Source organism: Perca flavescens, chromosome 8 (assembly GCF_004354835.1).
Source record: "Perca flavescens isolate YP-PL-M2 chromosome 8, PFLA_1.0, whole genome shotgun sequence".
Classification (NCBI taxonomy): domain Eukaryota; kingdom Metazoa; phylum Chordata; class Actinopteri; order Perciformes; family Percidae; genus Perca; species Perca flavescens.
In genome coordinates, this window is record NC_041338.1 from 4,787,708 (window position 1) to 4,811,353 (window position 23,646).

The 23,646-nt window shown below is 45.4% G+C and overlaps 1 protein-coding gene across 1 annotated transcript; it reads left to right on the forward strand.

Moving 5' to 3' along the window:
* The first annotated feature begins 467 nt into the window (after positions 1-467).
* Positions 468-19,741, forward strand: ccnd2a (cyclin D2, a). The gene is made up of 5 exons (XM_028585417.1): positions 468-942; positions 2,378-2,593; positions 5,688-5,847; positions 13,082-13,230; positions 19,466-19,741. The coding sequence occupies exons 1-5, from the start codon at positions 748-750 to the stop codon at positions 19,640-19,642; spliced, it is 897 nt and encodes a 298-aa protein (XP_028441218.1). The 5' UTR covers positions 468-747; the 3' UTR covers positions 19,643-19,741.
* Positions 19,742-23,646: the final 3,905 nt, after the last annotated feature.

Sequence of the window (23,646 nt, forward strand, 5' to 3'; positions counted from 1 at the left end):
TAATAATAATAATGCAACAACGTCATTTATTTGCATTATGTTATGTGACACTGCCATCATGTCCACTCTGTAATATCACCACAAGGCAATCAACCACCAACATAAAAGAAATGCATCTATCAAAACACAGAAAAAGCATGTCTTTTAGCCTACCTAAAAGCACCATGTTCTAAATAAGCATTCATCAGTCACATGCTTTAATATAGGCTATCCAAAGATAATACAGAATTGGTTAATTTCAGTCTAAAACGATGTGAAGAAATCCGGTTAAAGTTGAGTTAAGATGGGTTTATTCTGCGCATTGCAATGCGTTGTTGTTCATCTACTCTTGGGAAAGTGTCAGCCTTATAATTGTTTAAATGAAACAAGTTGCCGTGCGTGCCAGAGTAGCAGAAAGAGAGACAGGGGTGCAGCATGTTGCTTCTGGTCTATACAGCGGTAATGAAGGGAATTGCGTCAGTGGCGCATGCAGGGCAGTCTTCAAATGCGCCTGATAGCCAGGCGGATGAAAGTAGATCGAGGCGCGTTGTGTGTGGGGAGAGAGAGAGGAAAAAGTTCTCAACAAGGAGAGGCAGGACTACTCTTACGGAGCCCCTGCAGTCTCACTTCGTATGCCTCTGAATTACTTTCCCTGCCATCCTTTTTGCATTTTCGCTCTGCAACGCCGCTTATACGTCTCCGAGAGAGAAATACTACTTTTTATTTTTTTAATTTTTTTTTTAACTAAGAAGTGAAAGCACCAGCACCATGGAACTGCTCTGCCTCGAAATGGACACCATCATAAGAGCTCGTCCCGATCCGAACCTCCTGTGCGATGACAGAGTCCTGCAGAGCTTGTTGACCATAGAGGAGAGGTTTCTCCCCCAATATTCCTATTTCAAAGGCGTCCAGAAAGACATCCAGCCGTTTATGAGGAGGATGGTCGCTACTTGGATGTTGGAGGTATACCGAAACACCGAGTGCTGAGTATTATTTCCGTGCTCGACTTTAAAAAGCCTCCCGATTTGTTTCCTTGTTGCTTTATTGAGCGCTGTTTGCAATTTCATTTGGACAGTAGTCTGCGGATAAGACTTGTAGCTCTCATACCCGACAGCTTATCCCCCAGTATGAACCTAATGTGTCGCTTTCTGTCATTTCTTCGCATATTTTTTATACACAGACGGTCGCGAAGACCGCGTTTAAACGTCGAGCTGTGCCATCCGTGACACCGGAGAATGTCTCTCATAGGCCTATATGTCTCACACGTTGCCTGTGCAAGCTGCCCGTTGATTATTTAATGTTATTATTTTTGATAGCCTGGATATTTCCATGCACACGTATGCACTCCTCAGTGCAATGCTGCCCTGCGCTCTTCTAACGCCATGTTGCTTTTTTTTACAGGAGCGCTTGTGCTTTTAAGAGGACTTTACAGTGCCATAAACGCAATAACAGCGGTTAAAGCCCATCGGCAATGACAGAGGAGGGTCTTTTGTGTCCGCTGAATATAGGAACCATGTCCAAAAGCGTTGCAAATATTTAAGGTATCTGTTTTAAATGTCGGAAGGGGCGAGGGCCTTATCTTTCCTTTTGGTCTTCCCCCAGTCTCAATGCCTCGCTCTGGAATTATGTTCGCTTTTTGACACCACGTCAACTATTTCTGGTCAACATCCACCTGTAAACAATCTCGAGCCTTTGGGCTTTATTTTCATGTCAATATCGTCAGCGTGCGACACGCTGGCGATTTTTAATTAATTTTTGAAATAAATATATCGGGTCGCCGGTGACGCACATCAGCCCAAGCTCTCGCTACTCGCCTGTTATTTTGACGTTTCATTGCTATTTATCGCGCGCGGATTTGGATACGAATTGTCGGGTATGATACAGAAGACCCCCCTGAACATTATGGTGTGAAGAAAACCGCTCTAGACAATTTATTTCTATTTTTAAATATTTTATGAAAATATGACGAATGAAGAAAAAAAGTGTGTTTCCGTGTGCTGTGCTGTCGGGGTGTTTTTTTGGCTCGGCTGATTGTGACATGAATTCATTTCTTATTGAATGAACTGCAGGAATGCGACTAAATTGACAGTATGTATCCGAGCCTTATTTTCATTCTTTGTAGAATAAATCTATTTCGAATTAATTTATGATGTCGCAACCGATTAGGGCTGGGCGCAAATTCTTGGCCGGGCCCCAACTATGTGTGTCATTGAATTGAATATGTGCTCTTAATGTGATTAGACTTTTGTTTTTCGTTTTTTTTTTCCTCTCATAAAAGTTTTACATGCATAGGCTGCGAGTGCTGGAAATGACATGGTCAGGGTCGTCTCTGCAGGGTGGGTTTGCTGATTCCAAAATGCTGAACATTGCTGCATTGTCTGCTCTCTGTTCCATTCAGGTTTGCGAGGAGCAGAAGTGCGAGGAAGAAGTTTTCCCCCTGGCCATGAACTACTTAGACAGATTTCTAGCCGTGGTACCCACCAAAAAGTGTAACCTGCAGCTGCTGGGAGCAGTGTGCATGTTTCTTGCATCCAAATTGAAAGAGACTCGTCCACTAACTGCAGAGAAGCTATGCATCTACACAGATAACTCCATCAGACCGCAGGAGCTGCTGGTAAGCAACAGTTGTGTGTTCAACACTTTTCACAACATTCCCAGTGACACATATTATGGATTCATGCTGTCAGTCATCATCAGCTGGTTAGAGCCACACATAGCCTAGATGTTTTTCTACATTATGTTTGTTTTGGGTGGGGGGAGTTTATTTATTGTTTTAATATTTTAATTCCCTTAAAATGTGTTCATTTCATAAGAAGCATCACATACTAAACACCAAGGTTGTTTATCATTTCACTGAGGTCTGTTGTCCAGCCTCCGCTTTGGACCGCCGTCATCAAAGTGTGCATGAAAAAAAAGCGAAAAGCCTCACAGTGAATTGTTCTACAATGGCTCGCTTTACTGTACAAAAAAAACCAAAAAAAAAACCCTGTGGGCTTTACAGTATCTGTCAAGTCTGTGCAATGGTCTCCATCGCCATCTAGTGGCAGATATTTGCACAGAGCAACGAGGTCAGCTTGAACTCCAGCCAAAGTTCTGACTCTGTTCCTGTCAGCTAGAGAGAGGAGAGAGGGAGAGAGGGAGAGAGAGAGACACACACACACACTGGGAAATTCAACGTTTGCCTTCTACAGTTCAGCTTTCGTCCAAAAATAACCGTGGATGCACACATTTGTGATATTATGTCATGCTGCGCTATTTTTTGCTTCTCGCACGTTGTTCAACGCTGAAATGAAAGCCTGCCAGTCACAATGATGCATCTAACGGATGATGCAGCGTAGATTATGTGTCATTTGGAGTATAGGGGGAGAAGAAAAAAAATGCCATTCCTCTGCATGCTATATTTGATAAAGGCCTCTTTGGCCTGATGATACCAGCTGCCTTCACCAGCGCAAAATCAATTAATTAACTCAGTTTCACATCAGATAAGTGTCCCCCCACCCCACTGCTCTGTGGTGCTACATAAACATTCCTCAGTAAACAACAGCCAATCCCACCCATGTTGTGAAAGAGGCCACATATTACGGTTCAGATGATGGTTGGAGGCCTGACTGGCGGCTCTGCTCGCTGCATCGCTGCAGTATATTCAAGTCCCTGACGAGCTGTTGATGGGTTAATTGGTTTCTGATCATTTTCTGGAATGTTATTTCTGTTTGGAAATATTGTGTCTGATTTAACCCCCTTAGTCGGCGTGTTATAGGTTTGACAAGTAAACGGAACATGCACTGAAAGGAAAAAGCGCTGGGGCCGTTAGCCGGGGCTGGACGCATAGAAAGGAGTGCGTCGGTGCTGCGCTTTATAAGGCGCAACGTAACGTCCTACCTCTATGTTCAGTGTGAAGACAAAGCCCTCAGTCCTTGAACTGGTTTGCCGGGGCCTCTTCTCACTGTTTCTGTATAAGGCAGTATTTTGGCTGACATGCAGATACAGGAAACAGATCAGCTGCTCGGAGCATGTGATCTCTTTTTTGTCCTTGTCTTTGGTAACAATTTCTTGTAAAGAGAACCACAATGTTACAAAGAAGGTGTGACCAGAGGAAGGCAGTAGCAGAAGGAAGTGGGTGCCTGCCACTCTGCCAGCATAGATCCTGTGTTGCAAGGTTTGTCAAAGCCTTCGCTGTATGGCTTGAATCTTGCTCATTGGCACTGATGGGAAAGGGCTTTCGAGAACAGGAGGCAGCCATGTTGCAAACATTAGAGCAGACACAACTGACAGGCCACCGCTGGGGCTTATGATTTGCATATGATCAAATAATTGAATCTTTGAGCAGGCAGAGGAAGACACCTTTAACCTTTAAATCAGAGGTGCTTTTATTTTCTCATTTTCTCCCACATGAGTAACTGTGGGTATACACAAAATCCCTGTTTAGGGGGGGGGGAGCCTTTCCTCCCCTCTATCCATGTCCCTGGCATCAAGGAGATCAGAAAACATTACAAGGCTGAAAAAAGGTCACTTTGATTAGAAAATTGCAGCTGGTAGCAGGGTCAGTGGCAGCCATGTTGAACGGTCTCATGACTGAGTCCATGTGGTCTCTCTCTCTCTCTCTCTCTCACTGAAGGGGAAAACGAAGAGCATCCGTGGTCCCTGTCACAAGGTTGCAGTCCAGAACCAAACCACAACATTTTTTCCCAAATTAGTCACCAACTCTTCCGTTAGTCACCTCCTCCCCTAGGAAGTGAAAGTAACAATACACCCTAAGAGAAGAGAACACCACACCTAGTGTCCTCCCCCCACACACACACACACACACACACATTACACAGACACACTAGACTAGCATGTGTCATCACATTTTGCCAAGAAATCCACATTCCAAATGATTTGTGAAGTATAAAGAAGTTCATTCTGCTGAGTGTGATACAGAAAGGTGCTGATAACGTTAAGAGTCAAGGCCACTGCTGTAAGGGTGATGTTTCCTGTGAAGTCTTTTGAACTACATGTGGCGTGGACATGGTTTATTTGATGAGTAATATGGGCTAAAGGGTGAGTCTATTGATAAATACCAAAGGGCAGCACAACACAGAATGCATTAAAAGAAAAAATAATCACATTACCTGTTGCGACATAAAATGAAGGGTGATGACGCATGGAATGAGATCAGTTCAAATAAGGAAACGCTGTTTAAGTTTATACCATAACACAGATTTATTGCTGGGCCAGCTCAACAACTCACAGCCCACACACACACACGAACACACACACACACACACACACACACACACACACACACAGTAGAACCTCCGGTGGGCCTCTTTAGGAAAGTCCCCAGATGCCAGACAGACGGACGGACGGACGGACGGGGGGGTAGACAGTGTTGAGGTCACCTGGGTTGGTGGCGCTGCTGGTGTTTCTCTGTCCCAGGCCTGGCCAATCAGAGACTAACATAATAACAATAATGTTTAACCTCCTAACACATACTAATGCTAATGTAAGGGGCCAGGGGCCTACAGAGGCCCAGTCACTCACTTTAGGCTGCAGTCTAACTGCAGTAACGTGCAGTGTAATCTGCTACAGTACGTAAATATGTGGTTGTACTTTTTCGTCACTTAATCTTTCTCAGTCTTTCTCAAATTTCAGTTATCACTCTTTGCTCTCTCCCCTCTCTCTCTTTCTCCCTCGCTCTCTCTCTCTCTCTCTCTCACTCTCTTCAGGAATGGGAACTGGTGGTGTTGGGAAAGTTGAAGTGGAACTTGGCAGCAGTAACGCCGAACGACTTCATCGAGCACATTGTGAGGAGGCTGCCGCTGCCCGAGGATAAGCTGGCACTTATACGCAAACACGTCCAGACCTTCATCGCCCTCTGTGCCACAGGTAGGACACAACGGGACGCTTAACTTCGTATTGTATATTGTGTATTGTATTACAAACAGATGTTTGTCCAAATGAATTGTGATGTTTAATTGCAAGAACCGATCCAAAAGATGACCACGCAGAGTGCAAACGTCACCTCGATAGCATATCTTCTTTTTCTCTTCTTGTGTGTGTGTTGCAAGTGACACTGATCATGGATAAGCAGCCAAGTCAAACCAAGCGATAATGGCTTGCATCAACATACTTTCTCGTGTTGCAAAATATCTTTATCTGCACATTCTTCTTTCAAAGCCCTCTCTCTCTCTCTCTCTCTGTTCAGAGTTGTGCTGTGGGCCAATCCCGGGCCCGCCGTAACTTAAGTGAGATACATTACCTCCAATGGGAAAATATTCTGCCTAAGAAAAGCATGTGTCATGGACGACATTTCGGTGTTAGACTCTTAAGTCTGACGTCCATCATTTGTCTTCTCCCGGGCTGGTGTGTGGTCATGTTTTAGAGGCGTATCAGTGGCTTCCAGCGCATCCAGTAACACTTCAAAGCAGATTGAGCCTGGTTGAGGGACATTCCCATGTCGCACAGGGTCGAGAAGAGGAATGGACAGGGGTGGAGGCGGGCAGGCCATTGTCTTTCTGCTCTTGAGGTGAATTGTTCTCTCAAGATCAAACGTCTAGTGAGGCGTGGGAGGGACAGGGAGCCTTTAACATGATCTCAGGAGACGGGAGAAGATGCAGGAGGGAACAGGGGAGGTTGGGGAAAGCCAGAGGAGTGTATTGTTTGTGCACTGCCAATTCTAAGGCATGTCATGTTTTCATATCTCTTTCCCCTGCCGCCTTCCTTCCCTCTTTCTCTCCCCCAACTTCTCACGCCTCCCCGCCCTACAGCTGGAGGACATGATAGCTCTCCCATGTTGAGATTGTCTATAGGGCAGGTTTCTTCTGTTTGCATCACCTCCACATTCAAAGGCATGGGTGAAGATAGGAAACAAAGACTTTTACTTTACTTAAGGATTTAGTAATGAGAAATAATGCACAATTCACCCACAATAAGGCTGTTTGGCACTCCTTTGTTTCTCACTTTCTGGGTGACCCCCCCCCTCACCACCACCACCACCAACTCCCTTTTCTGCAGGCCACAAACAGGAATGCTAACTACACCCCCTCTTGGGAAACAGCTCCTTGTGCTTACATAATTTAGAGGAGTGTGTGTATCATAAGAGGAATAGATAAAAGGGAGGTGACAGGTATTTACATCCTAACGTGGTGGAATCCCCTGCACCGCTTGTGCAATGGATGTGATAGGGTGACAAACGTTTGCAACAAAAGTTCATGTTTGCAAAGGTTCAAAGAAGAAAGTCTTCTCTTTCTCTGCATCTCCCCTTTCCTTCACTCTCTCCTACTGCTCTCTTCCTCACCCTGTCTCACCCCGCATCTCTCACCCCTTATTTTGTGCCAGTGGATTAATGTGTGGAATGACAGCGCGTCCGTGATCAGACCTCTTCCCAAAGCGAACATTGTGAAAGACTCAGCATGCACTTTGTCCTTAATTGCTTCAATGAGGCAATGGAAATACATTTACGAGCCTCCTGGAGTCGTCCTCCTGGCATCGTGTTTTAGGAGAGAGACTTTCTGGAGATAGCTCTGGATTAGCAACAGGCCATTTATCTGTGTATGCTCTCCTCAGACTTGTATCCAGGCAAACAGAGAGTGAGGGCAAGACAGAGAGGGAGAGGAGCGCGAGTGAGTCAACAATTGCATCAACGGTGCATCTGAAGATCTCTGGGAATTCGAAACCCCATTTGCGGAGCGTTCCCAGCCGTAAATTTTCGGGTTATCTGGTGAGAATCCTCCTTGAGACATCCTCCGAGTGGAGCTGAGAAGTTGAAGGCGCAGCAGAAGGAGGAGAGATCTCTCAGGAGGATTTACATTTGCAAGACAGTTGACAACGGGTCACCTGTGGCCTTGCTATTCCATACAGTCTCATTCAACCCACCGCTACTCCCACCGCTGCTGCCCCTATACTGAAAAAGAAAACATGCATAAAACCACGGCTCTCTGTTTTCAGGCGAACAAGAGAGAGAAGAGGAGAAGTGGAGAATAAGGCCTCTCAATCCTAATGTCTCCTCTCTTTTGATGAAACAGTTCCGTTCGGGCCACTCTGTGGGATTTTGTCAGGTGGCGCAGGCTGGCTCTGTATTAATTAATAACATTGGCTGGTCCATTCAGGACTATGCAAATGGCTTCGGGAGCTCAGCTAGAGGCTGGGAGAAAGGAGACAAAAGGCTCGGCCCTTACATTTCATATGCAGAGCCGTGCGAGGGTCAGCGCTGCGGGGCCACTTGATAGGAAACGCCAGCGTTTCCCTCAGGCAGGCCGCCGTATAATAGCCCAGAAACAAGCTCATTAAGGGAGATTATGAACCTCCATTCCTACACACAGACACCAGGCACTCCGAGCTTCCTCTTCTATTCTTATTCAATTGAGGTAAAGTGGGAGAATGGACGGGGTGCACGGGGCAGACAGATGCACCCCAACCTGTCGGCTGCGGTTATTGAGCTCCGTCTTCTTGCCATATTGGCAGGGATTATGGTCTTTTTTTTTTTTTATCCCGACTCCAATAGCCCTCTCTGTAATGGTATGCATGGAATGGTGACAATAGTCATAGAAGTTGATCAAAAGAAAATTCTGGATCAGGGCCAACCATGCTGTCCAAGAGAAAGTCAAATGTCCTGGTGGACACAATGAAGATTTTTGCTACAAGTTGGGATGTAAATAACAAGTGCTTTAAGTAAGAGAAAAGTCGCTCTTTTATCTCAGAATAGTATTTGATTATTTTTTTTTTTGTGTGTGTGTGTGTGTGTGTGTGTGTGTGTGTGTGTGTGTGTGTGTGTGTGTGTGTGTGTGTGGACTATGTGGAGTAAATTGATGTTTAACCGGTTAGTTTCTCTGAGACAAACTAATGATTCACTAGCTAACAAAGCTGAGAGAGGGCGAGCTTTCTCGAACTTTCCCTCTTGTTTAACGTCACTTTTTAAGATGAGCTTTAAATTTGAGTATATAAACCCTGCATTTTACACACTTTTTTTTACTCACACAGTTGTGCCTGGATTCCTATAGCCTGCACACTGCAAAGTATACAGTATATTTCACTGTTTAGTTTTGTTATACAGCTGCTAACCCTAAAAGAAAAGTTGGATGACATGCTTGCATACGCTTGCGCCGCTGTATTTCCTTTTCATTTTAAAATAATATATGAAGATATGCACAGAGGATCCGCAAAATGATGACAGATTTACATATTGCTTTTTGTGTATACAGAAGTGACACACTATAGGCAAACATACCAATTTGTGACCAGTCTTGCATTCTAAGATGAGTCATGAGTCCTCTTTTCATCTCAGCTGTTAAGTCTCGCTGGTCCAGAGGCAGGAATGCTGCTCGCTGCTTCCTCTTCAAAGTGGCTGCTGCACGGAGAATCCCCTCCAGGCTCCGCTCCATTCTGGAGATGAATGATTCACCTCAGATGTGGTCAATGAAATAGTCTTTACTGGTGTTTGTTTACATAAAACCCGCTTCCTGTTTGATGACTCATGACCCTAACAAATTAGCTACCTCCTCCGCCGACAAATTATCATCGCTCCACACGCTCCACTGACGTGAGGAATCACGTCCGGCCCGGCTGCATCGTCAACACATGGAGCAGGAGGAAGCTTCCTGACAGTATGCGCCCAAAAATGTGACACATGGAGTGAATCATCGAGTGGCAAGTCCTGAGTCGCCCCCCCCCCCTCCCTTCACCTCTCCGGTGTAGTCAGCACCGCACTGTAAATACTGTGGCCAGCTGAGTCACACCAGAAACCCAATTATCCCAGCAAAAAGGTTTAGAAATCAAAGGCGTACATGTTTCCCTTGGCGGTTACGTTAACCGCAAAGACTAATATTTGTGATTCGATGTAAAGTAAATGTTAGCAGCGGCTAGTTTGACCCAAACATTTTAGTCATGACACCAGAGTGTCTTCCTCTTCCTCATCCTCCAACTTTATTTTCCGATCAGAGGGTTCAATTACTTCAGCTAAGCTGCTTATTTGGTCCAAATCATATTGTTATAGAGATAGAGAGACAGACAGAGAGAGAGAGTTTTTGAATATTTCCCCTTTTGATCTGATCCCGGTCACTGACGTAACCAACGCCTCAAGGCTGCAGCTGTTACAGCTGAGATGATGGTGCAAGGCTGGAGAGACTTGTCACAGGATGCTACATTAAGAAGGAATTCTGTTTTCTGGCAAATGAGTGGAACTCCCAGTTTGAGCAGCAGGCTGCGTGACTCAGAATCTCCTAAATTTTGTTTTCTGTTTGTCTCCAGAGTGACAGTCTGGAACAAGAGGTAATGGAATATGACAGATCGCAGTATCAAGTTATTGTTTCTTAATCAGTGGTTTCTCCCCTTGTTGCATGTGGAAGAAGTCCTCCAAGCCCAGTTGGAAAGTTATTGTTGTTGTTGTTGTTTGTGTGTCTCAAAGAGCTAGAGAGCTCTCTACAGACCTTGTTTTGACTGCCAGGCTGTGTTGCATTAGCATGCCAATCCCAAAATGCTGTTTGTTTTTGCCCTTAATCAGTCAACAGGCCCTGGGTCCTCTTAATGCTACTCCTTTAATAAACAAGGTTGATAAGCGCTACATGTATGGAATACAAGACCCTGATTTATAGTGCTAGAGAGAGAGAAGAGGGCGAGAAGGAGAGTTTGGGCTTTTTTTTTTTTTCTTTTGGCTGTTGTTCAACTTTCCAACTTTAATTAATTTAACAAGTTTAATGTGCATACTGTGCATCGCAGCCACCCAAGAGGAGTGGGCCATGTAGGGCAGCAGACTGTGTGACCAGAGGCCTTGAGGATGAAGTTTCAGGGGGTGTTGATTAACACAGAGGAATGGAGATGAGGGGGCACGGGGAGGAGAAAGGGCCATTGAAGGGGGTGAGAGGCGTGCAGGACCGGGCCAGCCAGCCGCTGCTCACAGGGAGCTTTCCATCGCAGGCGTCCCCACTCAGCTACATACACTGTTTATCCTCAACATGAATATCAATGAGGGCCTCCTAAAGTACGGCCATTCTTCCCCCCCCCCCACATGCAGCAGCCACCAGGCCGGAGTGTCAGCCTGCATCGGCTGCACGAGCGCGTCCTTGTTCTGCTACAGACCTGTCTTGTCTTGAGTGCGAAAAATCAGCTTGCTGCCCACTGTCCGCCACTCAGCTCTCCCACAAACCTACGTTTGTGCTGTGTGTGTGTGTGTGTGTGTGTGTGTTGGGGGGGGCTGCATCTTAAAGCTGGCAGGCTTCACTGCATTGCTTCTTGCCTGTGTCTCTTCGTTGTCTGCCTCATTAGCCGTCAGTCTGCGCTCACTACACACGTACAGTAAATCCGTGTATGCCTTTGTCCTTTTACCCCTCTATAGAAAGTTGTGCACTTACAGCAGTGATGTAATGCTGGGGGGCTTTGTGTGCTCTTTCCTCTTGGCTCGAGGTGGCCTTTAATAAATCGCCCCTTGGCCAAGGCCCAGCGGCTAACACAGGGGTGTATAATAAGTTCATTTATTTGTCAACACTGAGCCCACAAGATGAGAAAGCGCCTGGCTGTGCATGTTAAAAAGGCAGTGAGGGGCTGCCTTTAGAGCTATCAAAGGGCCTACCTCTTTGATTCCAGATTTAGAAGAAGAAGAAAAAAAAATAGAAGGAAGAAAAATCTCCTTCACAGCCATCGCGCGCAGTTTGCTTTGCAATTGAATATGGCAATATGTTAATGTGCAGGCTGTTTCTATGCCCCCACTGCCCACTCCTTTAGCCCATAGGTGGCCCAGGAACAGAGGAATGCTTGTGGGGGGTGGATGGGAGGCAGGAGGTGAGGGTCGCTAAAGGGCGACTCTTTTCTTCTTCCAGAAACCTCACAAGAGTCTGGACACAGACTTGAGAGTGATGTGCATTGGAGTTGTCTACCCCCTCTCCTCTCCAACCAAGCCCACCACCTTCCCTTCCTTTTCCCCTTGTTGTCTGGTCGCCATTCCGTCCATTCCTCCCTCTTCATCTTCCCCCCCCTCCCCGTCGACCCCCTGTCCAGCCACACTCTTTGTCCAGGCTGTCTCTCTGAATTGGTATCATCAGAGAGGGGATGGATGCTGTGTCTCTCAATTGGGTGAAATGAGGTGATGACTCCGGACAATGGAGTCACACTCTTCTGCCTTCCCTCTCGCTGGCCCGCCACTCTATTAATATGCTAAAAGATAGGAGGGCAGCCAATGCAAACCGCTGCCTGTTGTAGCAACAAAGACTGGGGCATGTGTGCCATTCACTGGCCACATCTGAGCAGGCCATGTGTTGTCCAAAAAGAAAGGTAGAAGTTGAGCAAGACATAAAGAGAGAATAGAGAAAGGAGCGTGTGTGTGTGTGTGTGTGTGTGTGTGTGCGTGTGGAGAAAAACTCTCCCTGTCTGTTGCCCTTGCCCTTGCTCTCACTCTCTCTCTCTCTCTCTCTCTCTCTCTCTCTCTCTCTCTCTCTCTCTCTCTCTCCCTGTATGCCAGTTGCCTTGCCTTTTCAGGCTTCTGGCCCGTTCACAAGCTGTCTCATTTGCATTATGAATGACAGTGAGGGGAGCTAACAAGGTTATTGGTCTTTGAGACGCACGCCTGTGACCACACGTGGAAAAAGGACCTACAGCAGTGAGCATTGGCAGAGGCACTGAGCCTCTTTATTCCTCCCTTTCCAAGCGCTATGGGGCTTTTTTCAGCGAGCACACGATTTACTCAGGAGATGGAAGAAAAGGGGCCGGGCTGGGGGAAAGAGGGGAACGGGGTGGGGAGCGGGTGAGGGCGGTTGCTTTTCAGCTCCTTTACAAGCCAAGTGAACCCTCATTATCCAGGCCCCTGGTCATTAGTGAGCGCCGCGTTCAGACCCGGTGCAATAGAAGGATTATTTATTAGCTGACTGCTAGATTACCAAGTCATATTGTCTCTTGGAGGGACGTATCTGTACCCCTTTTTTGTGGAGCATATGAATTGAAAAGTGCAATTTAGAAACTGCACCAGGTGACTAAAGAATCCAGTGTAAATCAACTGTTTAAGTCATTTATCCACTGAACTAAAGATGTTAGCTCCTTGCTTGACGTGAAAATGACTACTTTTTTTTCATATCATTTACAAACCAATAGCACTGGAGACACATTTAACTCAATTAGTATTTCTTCCTCTTAACAGATTTCAGATTTGCCATGTACCCTCCCTCCATGATTGCCACAGGAAGTGTGGGGGCAGCGATCTGTGGCCTACAGCTGGATTCAGCTGACCAGTCACAGTGGGGCGACAGTCTTACAGACCTGCTGGCCAAAATCACAAACACAGAAGTGGTGAGTTTGTTTTATACTCCTCTGTCACAACCAGAACACTCATTGCAGTTTGATTGGACGAGACGAGTGTGTGTGTGTGTGTGTGTGTGTGTGTGTGTGTGTGTGTGTGTGTGTGTGTGTGTGTGTGTGTGTGTGTGTGTGTGTGTGTGTGTGTGTGTGTGTGTGTGTGTGTGTGTGTATGTATGTATATATATATAAACTAAGACCAAAAATGTCTTCATTAAAAAAAATGTATATGCACTCTCCTCTGGCTTACACTTGAATAGGTAGCATGTGGCAGGTTTCCTTTCCTCTCCCATCCCAGGGGGGGGGATTGAGTACCCAGGGCCCTCATGTGAGTTGTTAGTTGCTAGAATGAATAGCTGTGGATGTGGGGAGGGGCCCATAGAAAATGCCTTTCTACAGGGCCCAGAACTTAGTGCTACGCCCCTGCCGGTCAGGCTGCTCAGGCCCCTTCGTATAACCAATCCTCTAAATCGAGCCAGGTTGAGAGCATATACAGTATGCTCTGTCGCTGACAGGAATGCTGGCCAGGCCGTTGTGCGGCTGTCTGGGTACAGTGAATGTTGCGGTGGTGGGTGAGTTGAGTCCAAACACAGGCAGGGCCTCTACTGACTCTGAGAAGCCTGGCTTTCATCACGCAGATGTTGAGAGGGCTTCAGCTTGCTATAGCATACTGTAAAGGTGGGCAAAGCTACAGAGGGTAAGGAGAGTGAGACTGTGAAGTGATAAGTTTAGTTATTCTTTATTAGTCTCTTTGGGGAAATGAGTCTTGACCCATCCTAACTATTCAGGAGCAGCGGGGCAGTGGCCAGGGACCAGCTCCATGTCTGAGCCCACTGCCTTGGCAGGAGTACTCCTAATACCAAACATGATGAAAAGGGCTTTTACTTAGTAATAATTTAAACATGAACATTTTTGAGTTCATGTATGCTCAGTCAGTGCACAGGGACCAGATCAAAGGGCGTGACACGGATCCTGAAGCCTCAGCTCTGGTATGTTAAGTTCTGTCCCAAAAGTAGGCAGAGTAGGAGGAGGAAGAAAGCTGCTGAAGTGTGAACAGGACACTGGTAGGTTGGGGGGGGGGGAGGTGTCATGCCTCCCTCGCGACAATCGGCCCTCTCTCGTCTCCTCCTATGGTCCATAATGCAGCACTGCTGGAAAGCATGGCTCCCTCTGGCGCGAGCTGTGTGAAGTCTCGCTCATCGGCTGAGGAAAAACAAAAAGCTGACCTCAGCAGCACAGGGCCTCAGTGTGTTTAGGCTGCAAGGTCTTAGACTTGAGGGAATTAAGTCGCTCTGTGTCTCTATGATCAACTCCTCACATTCCTGGATTCAGACAAGCCATGGCTCGCAGTAAACACGGGAAGCAAAGCAGAGGGCACCCTTCCTAATTCAACATATACGAGAGGCCAGCCAAAACTAAACACATAGAGTTTATTTTGGTTTATAAAGTTACTTAAGAACCTACATCAGACGTGCGCACCACTTGGTATACAACATAACAAACACAGCCTAATGACAGATGCCCAGGAGTAGTTGTCAGCGTTAATAAGTGGCTTCAGTGCTATTTAGGCTGTTCTTTTCAACTGTTTGATTGAGCAACTTTCCCACACAAAAAAGAGGAAATGGTGATCATTGGCCGTGTCATTTTAACACGTGCCCTACCTTCTTTTGCCTAAAGCTGAACCACTTCTACATCAATTCAGGGTCACCTCCTCAACCTCAGTTTTGACTGCAGTCATCAGGGTGGTGGAATGAACCTTAAGTAAGAGTCTAAATGTGTACACATAACATACTGTATTTGGTTTTGGCAGGCAGTGTAGAGGCTCGGCGAGATGTTTAGAACAGCGTCTCGTAGCCAGCCGGCCAAAGAGCCAGGCAAAATATGAAGGCAAAGCAAGTTTCGCCAACCTCTGCAGCTGCTGCTGCTGCCAACAGCATCATGGCCAACGCCACCCCCCTGGCACCGTACTGGCATCTGGGGTATCCAGAAGCTGTGGTTTTCCAGTGGAAATGTGATAGGGCCAAGTCACCATCTTGGGCCACTGGAAGAATGTGTGTAGCCACACATACACCTCGTGTGGTCAAGAGGGGCTCCCTGTTAGGGACAGCAGACGGGGCTGTGTGCCTGAGAGCCAAGTCCTAATGTGCAGTGAGAAATTATGAAATTTGTGAGAGTGTCTTAAGTGAGATGCTGCGCAGGTAACGTGTAGTGACAGTAAGAAATATACGCTAGAATGCGAAATTTTGACTAATTGCATGAAGGCCAAGTGTTTAGAGCTTCCCTTTATTCTTGAATGGTAAAACAGGAAATAGAGGTTAGAGAAGTGCAAAGGTTTAAGACCACCACTTCCTAGATTTTGTTGTTTTGAGTCTCTCATTCACCTTTTTTTTCGGTCAGGGTTAAAAACTAAGACACTGGAAACACATTTCTCCCATTTCTCCCTCTCATCCTGTTTTCATTCCTATTTTTTAATCACTCGGGTTTCCATTGTGGCATGAATATCACTGAGATGGATGGATGAGAAATAGAAATGTTATTTTCTGGGAGGGGGGGGATTCAGTGTGTTGGAGCCAGAGTGCTTGCAACAAAGATGCATTTATTAAGAAAGATTATCTCTATTAACACAGCCTGTGGCATCATCGCTTGCAGTGTTTTGGCATGCAGGCTAAAGAAAGAGAAAGGTCACATTTTCTATTGTAACTTGTGGAAATTCAAGTCATGCGGTGCCTTCTTATTTCCAGCGTCAGCCTCCGGATATTTTGTTTTAGGATTCCCTGAGATCCGTAGTGTGTGTCAGCCTGTGTGTTTGTTTCAGCTGTCTGACCACCAAGTCCTCCCAGAGTAGCTAGCAACTGTCTTCTGTGGTACAGTCAGCAGTTAAAACAGATTCCATGGCTTTACACATTTCTTCCTTTTGGTTTTGTCTGTCTGCACGACTTCCCCCCCTCCCCCTCCTTCCCCTACCGCCAGTGTCACAAAGGCCGCCCAGGAATAATGTGCATGCCTTGATTTGTCAGAAAGACAGACAGATTGGTGCAGTATAATGTATGTTTGAGGTGGGGCAGATGGAGGACCGTAACGACAAGGGAGGATCTGAGGTGGTAATGTGTTTTCCGGGTCGAGGCTGAAAAATAAGATGCTTCAGTATAGCACTACCTCCCATGGCCAACTTACTCAGTTCTATTGGCGGAGGATGAATAGAGGATGGATACCCGAACCAAGCCTGTCGGGACCCGGCGGGCCAGGCCGGGTTCAAACAGATATTTAGAAATGATGTTCGGGTTCGGGTCGGGCTCGGTCACATCAGCGCAATAAGGCGTTGAACATTTTAAATTAAACTGCTTATTAACGTGCACTTGTTGCCCCGTGTGCGCTCATCTGTTGACATTTCCGAATGCCTTCCTCCAGTTGCTTAATAACAGCGGGCTTTCCACACAAACAAACGTTCATGTGTCATTAGTATGAGAAAAAAATGAGATTTTAACTGTGTCGGGCTCGGACATAAATATCTTAATGCCTGTCTTGCTCGGGCCGGGCTCGGTTACTGCTCTGTCGGACACGGGCCGGGCTCGGACAGAAAAATGCGGCCCGATCCGCACTCTAGTACACAAGTACCTAGAGCTTCTCTGAAAACAGTGTTGGTGTTTCCAGTAGTCACACATTGAAGCCATTAAAGTTTCTAGAATAAAGCCCACGGGGCTTGGCATTGGATCCAAACTGACACTCTAAAGAGCAGCAAAAACAGGGGGAGAATGTCTTCTAAGAAGTGAAGGCGTGCATTCTTGCGGTAAGACACAGGCAGTTCCTTTACATGTTCTACGCTTTACTTAATTTTCTCACAGGAATTGAGATTTTATGACCAATGGGGCACACGTTGGTGGGAAGATTTTCTGTGTGTTAGTGGCCAGCCTCTGGAGGAGATTAAGGGACAGACGCTGGCCGGGTTTTCTCCATGTCATTGCTGGGGGGGAAACATTCCCCCTGAGGCACCCAGCCCAGATCAGTCCAACCTCCTCAACATCAAATCATGCTTAATGGATTGTGACACGAAAAACTCATGGGAGGTAATCATCGGTCGATGCTGGAGAACTCAATACGGGAATTACTTCACGCAAACTTCAGATATCAGCAAAACCCCTCTCGGCTGAGTCATTTCGTCAGCAGTCATTTAAAGAGACTCATCTCGTAAAGAAATCTTCCATAACATTGTCCACATGTACAGAGTTTTCACAAAGTCTTGAAAGTTGTGTTAGAAGTCAAAAACGCATATACTTTCCCTTTGGCAACACGGTAAATGTCTGTGACACACTGTGACCTTTTGCAGAAGAGCAGTTCTGATGTGAGTGAGGCCTCAGTTCTCATTTCATCAAGGCCCAGCGGCACCAGAAGCTGTAACACAGGCTCAAACTGTGGCCCATCAGGTTTAAATTAGCTGTTAATTTCTAAAGAATGTTTCCCCCGCTCCACAAGCGGTACACTTTCACCCATCCCTCCAGCCTTGGGGCGCTCTCAGTCATGTTTCCCACGGACACTTGGTGCTTTAAGGCAGGGGGTTATGCATGTGTGTGTGTAGAGCTGAAAGCAAGGAACTGGGCTTCATTTGTGTTATACAGCAGTATTCACCACCAGAGAGCAGTGTTTATGCTCCATCAGCTCTTTCAGACAGGGACTTTCATATTAGCTTTTAACTGTTGCAGCAGTTCTGCTCTTACCCCTGAATATCTTTGGCCACCGCAGTTCCTCACTCCAAAAAACATTTTGACCTTTCTGCGACGCTCCTGCTAACAACCCATTTGAGCACCGCTCTCCCCTTTACCTTCCCTCACGTCTCCCCCTCCCCGGTGAGTTGCTCTCTCTTCATGCTCTACGCTGTCCCCTCTGTCAACCCTCCATCAGGGAAGGATATGAGGGCTCAGCGCTGTTGAGAGGCTCCTCTCCCAGGTGGATTCTCAGATTGCCGCGGCGGCCTTTGATGGTGAAAGGCGAGCCGGCCAGGTCTCAGATGGATCCCCTGCAGGCAGGCAGGCACACAGACTGGCTCTCGTTAAAAAAGCACCACCTTTGTGTTCCCACAGGAGGTGGATGTAATTAACATAGCTTTAGTACTACCTGTGTTTTCAGCCGCCGTTGTCAAGGCTACTTCTGTTTGGGTTTTGTGTGTGTTTGGGAATGGCGGAGGTGGTGGGACAGGTGGGTGGTTGGATGGGGGGGAGGCAGTGGGGTGCGCCTGTTAATGCATATGTGTGAATGTGCACATGAGCCCTATAAGGGTGGTGTTCAGTGCGCAACCCTGGTGGGCTGATGTAATGCTGGGGTATGGTGCGTGTCTGTGCTCAGCCTTGGCAGTAGCTAGAGCAACTAGAATGGCGGTGGTCATTTAAAACCCCTGGCCTATCCCTGCCCAGGGGCCCCCTCTTCTGCCACACCAGAGGCCCCTCTGCTCCATCACCAGGGGCCCCTCTGCTCCGTCACCTGGGGGCCCTGTTTCTCATGCATTGACTAAAGTTTTCAGATTTTTCATGTTACTGGTGATGATATAGTTGCAGAAACCAATTTCCCCACTGAGCAACCATGGTACCAGTGGTGGAATGTAACTAAGTACATTTACTCAAGTACTGTGCTCAAGTACAAATTTGAGGTACTTGTACTTTACTTGAGTCTTTTCATGTCACAAACTTCTACTCCACTACATTTCAAAAGGAAATATTGTACTTTTTACTCAACTACAATCTGACAGCTTAAGTTACTAGTTACTTTACAAATTACAAAAAAAATTGCACACATAACAGATGTAGTTCATAAATTAATAACAACATATAGGCCTACAAGTACAGCTGAAATGATTAGACGATTGAACACTTAGTTGATGGACAGAACAGTTTGGATTGTGTGAGGATTTTTCTGCATTGAGTACGTTTTACTTTTAATACTTAAAAGTAAGTACATTTTCCTGATGATACTTGAAGTAACTTTTACTTGTAACAGAGTATTTTTAACAGTGTGGTATTAGTACTTTTACTTAAGTAAAGGATCTGAATACTTCTTTCACCGTTGCGTGGTACTACATGTTTTGATTCCCCTTGTTGAAAGGCAAGCTCAACCAACCTAGCTGCATCTACTATGTTGAAAAGGACACATGACCAAGAAAGTTCTATTGACTTGATTTGGAAATGTTAGCAGATTGAAATGTATATATTTTTACAGCTTGTCCTCCCTTCTCTTGTTGCAGGATGTTCTCAAAGAGTGCCAGGAGCAGATTGAGCGCGTGTTGGTGAGCAGCCTGCGCGAGGGGCGGCAGCAGCAGCAGCAGCAGCAGCAGCAGACGCAGAGAGGCCCCAGCGGGAAAGGCCTGGACGAGCTCGACCAATCCTCCACACCGACAGACGTCCGCGATGTCAACTTGTGAACCACCAGAGGGCACCCATTGCACGGGATTTACAAAAACAAAAAAAAAAGCATCATGAACAAAAAACATCAATTTCTTAAAAGCAGAAAAAAATGAACAAAAGAACAAAAAAGGTTAAAAACACAAGCCCTTTAAAAGAAAAAGAACAATGCTTGCTAGTTTTTTTTTTTTTTTGTGTGTGTAGATTTTCTGTTCTTCAAGTAAAAAAAAAAAAACAACAACACCTGCCCACGAAATAGATTTTCTATGATGTTGTAATCCAAAAGCAACAAATTTGATATAGCGTGAAGCTCCGTGGTGCCTTGGATATACAGAAGGGAAGCCAATCATATTTGCATTCTGCTTTTGATTATATAGTATGGTCTTTAAGTTATATTTTAACCATAGCTTGATAATGAGGCCGTTACGGTAGAAGTTCTGAAAACCATTCGAAAATTACATGGGATCCCAGTGGGGCTTTTATTTCTCTGTTTGGTTTTATATGAGTATTATCACTATTCCATTGGTGGCTGGTGTAGAAGAGGGCACGAGGTCCTCGACCATCACAAGGTCCACATGAGACAGACAGAAGAAGCCGTGAGAACATTATGCTAAAAGTTGGTGGGTCCCAATTCCATGGAAGACGGGATGATAATAATTATTAGTAGTCTTAGTAATTATTATTCTTATTATTATTATTATTATTAATATTATTATTGGACATATTTTGGAACTGAGTAGTAGAGATCAATAAGCTCCTTTTGTCAGGCTGCTTGTGTGTGTCAGTTTGTGGGTGCACTGTGCAAGCGTGTGTGTTTGTGAGTATGCCTGTGTGTGTGTCTGTGTGTGTGTGTGTGTGCGTGTGTGTGTGTACGCGTGCTACAATGTGATCCTGTATCTATATTAGCAGTGTGCATTCTATGGTGTGAGGCACTTGAGCAAAGTCAAGTCGTAGATTTAACGGTTCTGTTTTTAAAGACTATGGCGAAGCGGAGGCTACACATACTTTGTCCGTCCGTATAACAGGTGTATCATGGTTCATTGTTGGCCAACAATAAACTCATGTGCATGCACTATGAGTGAGACAGAAACAGATTTAGCGAAGGAGGATATGGGCGAAGGGACTTTGGAGACCCTTATCTTTCTAAGAGCATTTTTATTTTTCCTGAGGTGTTGCACCTCAGACTCAGTCGTCGTTTGAGGTGCTTGCTTATTACTGCCATTCTGTCAATGAAATATGACAGATACTTAGTTCTTTTTCATGTTGTTACGATATGGTGTTTCCTCAGTTGTGATGAAAGGCTGCTTTGAGTCTGGACGGAGTAGTAATGACCTCCCACGTGTGTGTGTGTGTGTGTGTGTGTGTGTGGCACACGTGAAAACAGGAGAGGGCGATGTCTTGGAGGAAGTAAGGCAATGCTTTTTAAAAGTCTGGGGGACGTTAGACTCCTCTGTATTAATTAGCAGGGAGGGAACAGGCGTGGAAAGAATAAGAAAGAGACGGACAGTTTGCGACTAAGAAGTCACTGTGGAACTGTGGAAGGCGCATGAGAGCAGAGCACAGAATGGTAGGACGGAGAGGAGTTTAGTGACGCAGGAGCATGCTGCTGTGTGGAGGATTTACAGCCAGGGGCTGGAAGATGAAAATGGAACAAAAGATGCCCAAATGCCTCACGATAAACCTTTTGATATCTACATTTTTGGATGGAATCAGCATTCATATCTTATGATGGATGTCTACAATGACACAGCTAAGTGAAAAACAGCGTTCTGGGTTCCCATTTGCATGGACATGAAAGTCCAAAGGATTGACTTTCTTGGGGTGGGTGTCGGAGGATAGACTTTCTTGGGGTGGGGGTGGGTTGGGGGGGGGGGTGGTTAGAGGAGTACAGGATGATAATATACTGTCAATGCATCTGGAGTCCCACATAGGGTTTGACTTCTGCTCCCCTATATGATTTCAATGCAAAGCACTTTGAGAACATGCTCCCCAGGAGATAAGTAAAAATGAAATGCGTTGGGCGGGTGATTGGAGGTGAATGGATGTTTTTTTGTTTTTTGTTTTCTTGTTAGCCTTTTCTTTGGTCTACTTTGTAGGGCTGGTTTCCCAATCGTCAGACATACCCTTTGTCAAGCAAGAGTCAAATTTAAAAATGCTTTCCAAGACTTGACAATGAGGGGACATTCCGTTCACACAAAAAAAAAACAGCGAAAAAAACATTCCTATTGAAGCAAAGCGCAAGTTAATGGGGAAGTCTGACCGTTTCCGAGAATTTGGACACATGGTAAACGCCAATATGAATTGGAAAAGGCCTACACGCAGAGTTCACTGATCTGTTTGATTTTATTTTTTACTTTGTCGAGAAATGAAATATTTGTTTTTTACTTGAATTTTTCTTCATATTTATCTGCATCACAGCCACTGAGCACAGCCACACAGGGCAGCGACGAGCTACGCTAGGGTGGACGTAACATCCAATATTTGCACATAGAGGGGCAATGAGGTTTGCATTTCCAAGATAGAGCATAGCCTTTGTTCGAAACCACCTTAACTGATGTGTGTGTGTGTGTGTGTGTGTGTTGCAGTGGTTGGTCAGTTTTCTATGGTGCTGGCTTGCGTTGTTCAGGCCGATTGTCTGTCAGTGAACACATCTGTCCCCTGTGAGCTTTGCTGCTTCAAATCATTGGCAAGGGGGCTCATCAGCCATACAGACATCAGCACAAAACAAGAGACAGATGATCTTTTTTTTTTTTTTTTTTTATGTGACACATGGCTTCGCCATAACAAGGTGTCTTTGACTTAATGCTTGAGTTTTTTCTTTTTTTTTTATGACGGTATGTGACTTTGCTGAGTGTATGTTTGTCAGACTGAAGAAAGATGGGGATCTAATGTTTAAGTGATGTTTTCAGTAAAACTGGGCAATGTATTACAATGTATACATATTTGCCAAAACATCCCCATTTGAATATTTGATAAGACCTCTTCATTTTGCCTGATGTAAGCTCTCTCCCAAACTTAATGGTTGTGATTTTTCTTTCCTGCAATTTACTGTTGCATGTGTTATATATATTGAGACCACCTTTTCAATTTGTGTTTGATATATTTTATGGGGTGACCAGACCCGCAAAAAGGATTTTTCTAAGATTTAGAGATACTGTATTCCAAAGTGAAGAGAGGACAGAGGAGGAGGTGTGAAGACATCAAGAAAAAAGTGTCAATATTTTTATTGAGTTATTGTTGTCTTTTTGCGCTGCTAAAAGCTATGAATTTGTTTCATTTATACAAAAAAAATAACATTACCTAGTTGTGATGTGTCACTTGAGTGTGCTGCTATTTTATAAACATTTGTATTATAATATAATTATTTTACTGCTTAAGAGATACATTCAAAAAAAGAAAAAAAACGAAGTAGATGGTGATAGAAGAACATGAAATGAGTATTCGACTGGAAATGTTCTTTGTACAGTTTGACAGTTTGCTTAGATAGCATGTCTCCTTTCCCCCTTTTTTTTTAATCTTGTTTGCTCTCCTTCAGTCACATTCTGCGTCAGTGGTATTTCCTATACCTCAGGATTACTGGACAAAATCAAACACAAACAAATCCATAACCTATACCTCTGCAGTTAGGTAACCTGGAACTGAGGAGAAAGAATACATGTGGGGGTGGGAGGGAGTGGGGGGGAGGGGAAGCAACGACAAATTAGCATTTTTTTTTGTGGATGATTCCCACTGTTTCAGTGGGGAAACCGCTTGCTCGGTGAGATGGGAAACAGGAAATATGCAAGGTTTCCACTTGGACTTAACCTATATTGGAGGGGGGGTGGCACAACAGCATTGCAACATTTCTTTGAGGGTGTTTATACCGTAGATAGTTCAAGCATGTTAATTTCTGTTCATGTTGGTGCTACGTCGGACTTGTTGTGTGCGAGAGAGGGGGAAACAGCATTCCCATGATGGCCAAAGTACTGTTCTTGCTTTATACAACCACAATCCCATTGAATGTCAGTAAATATGGACTCTGTAT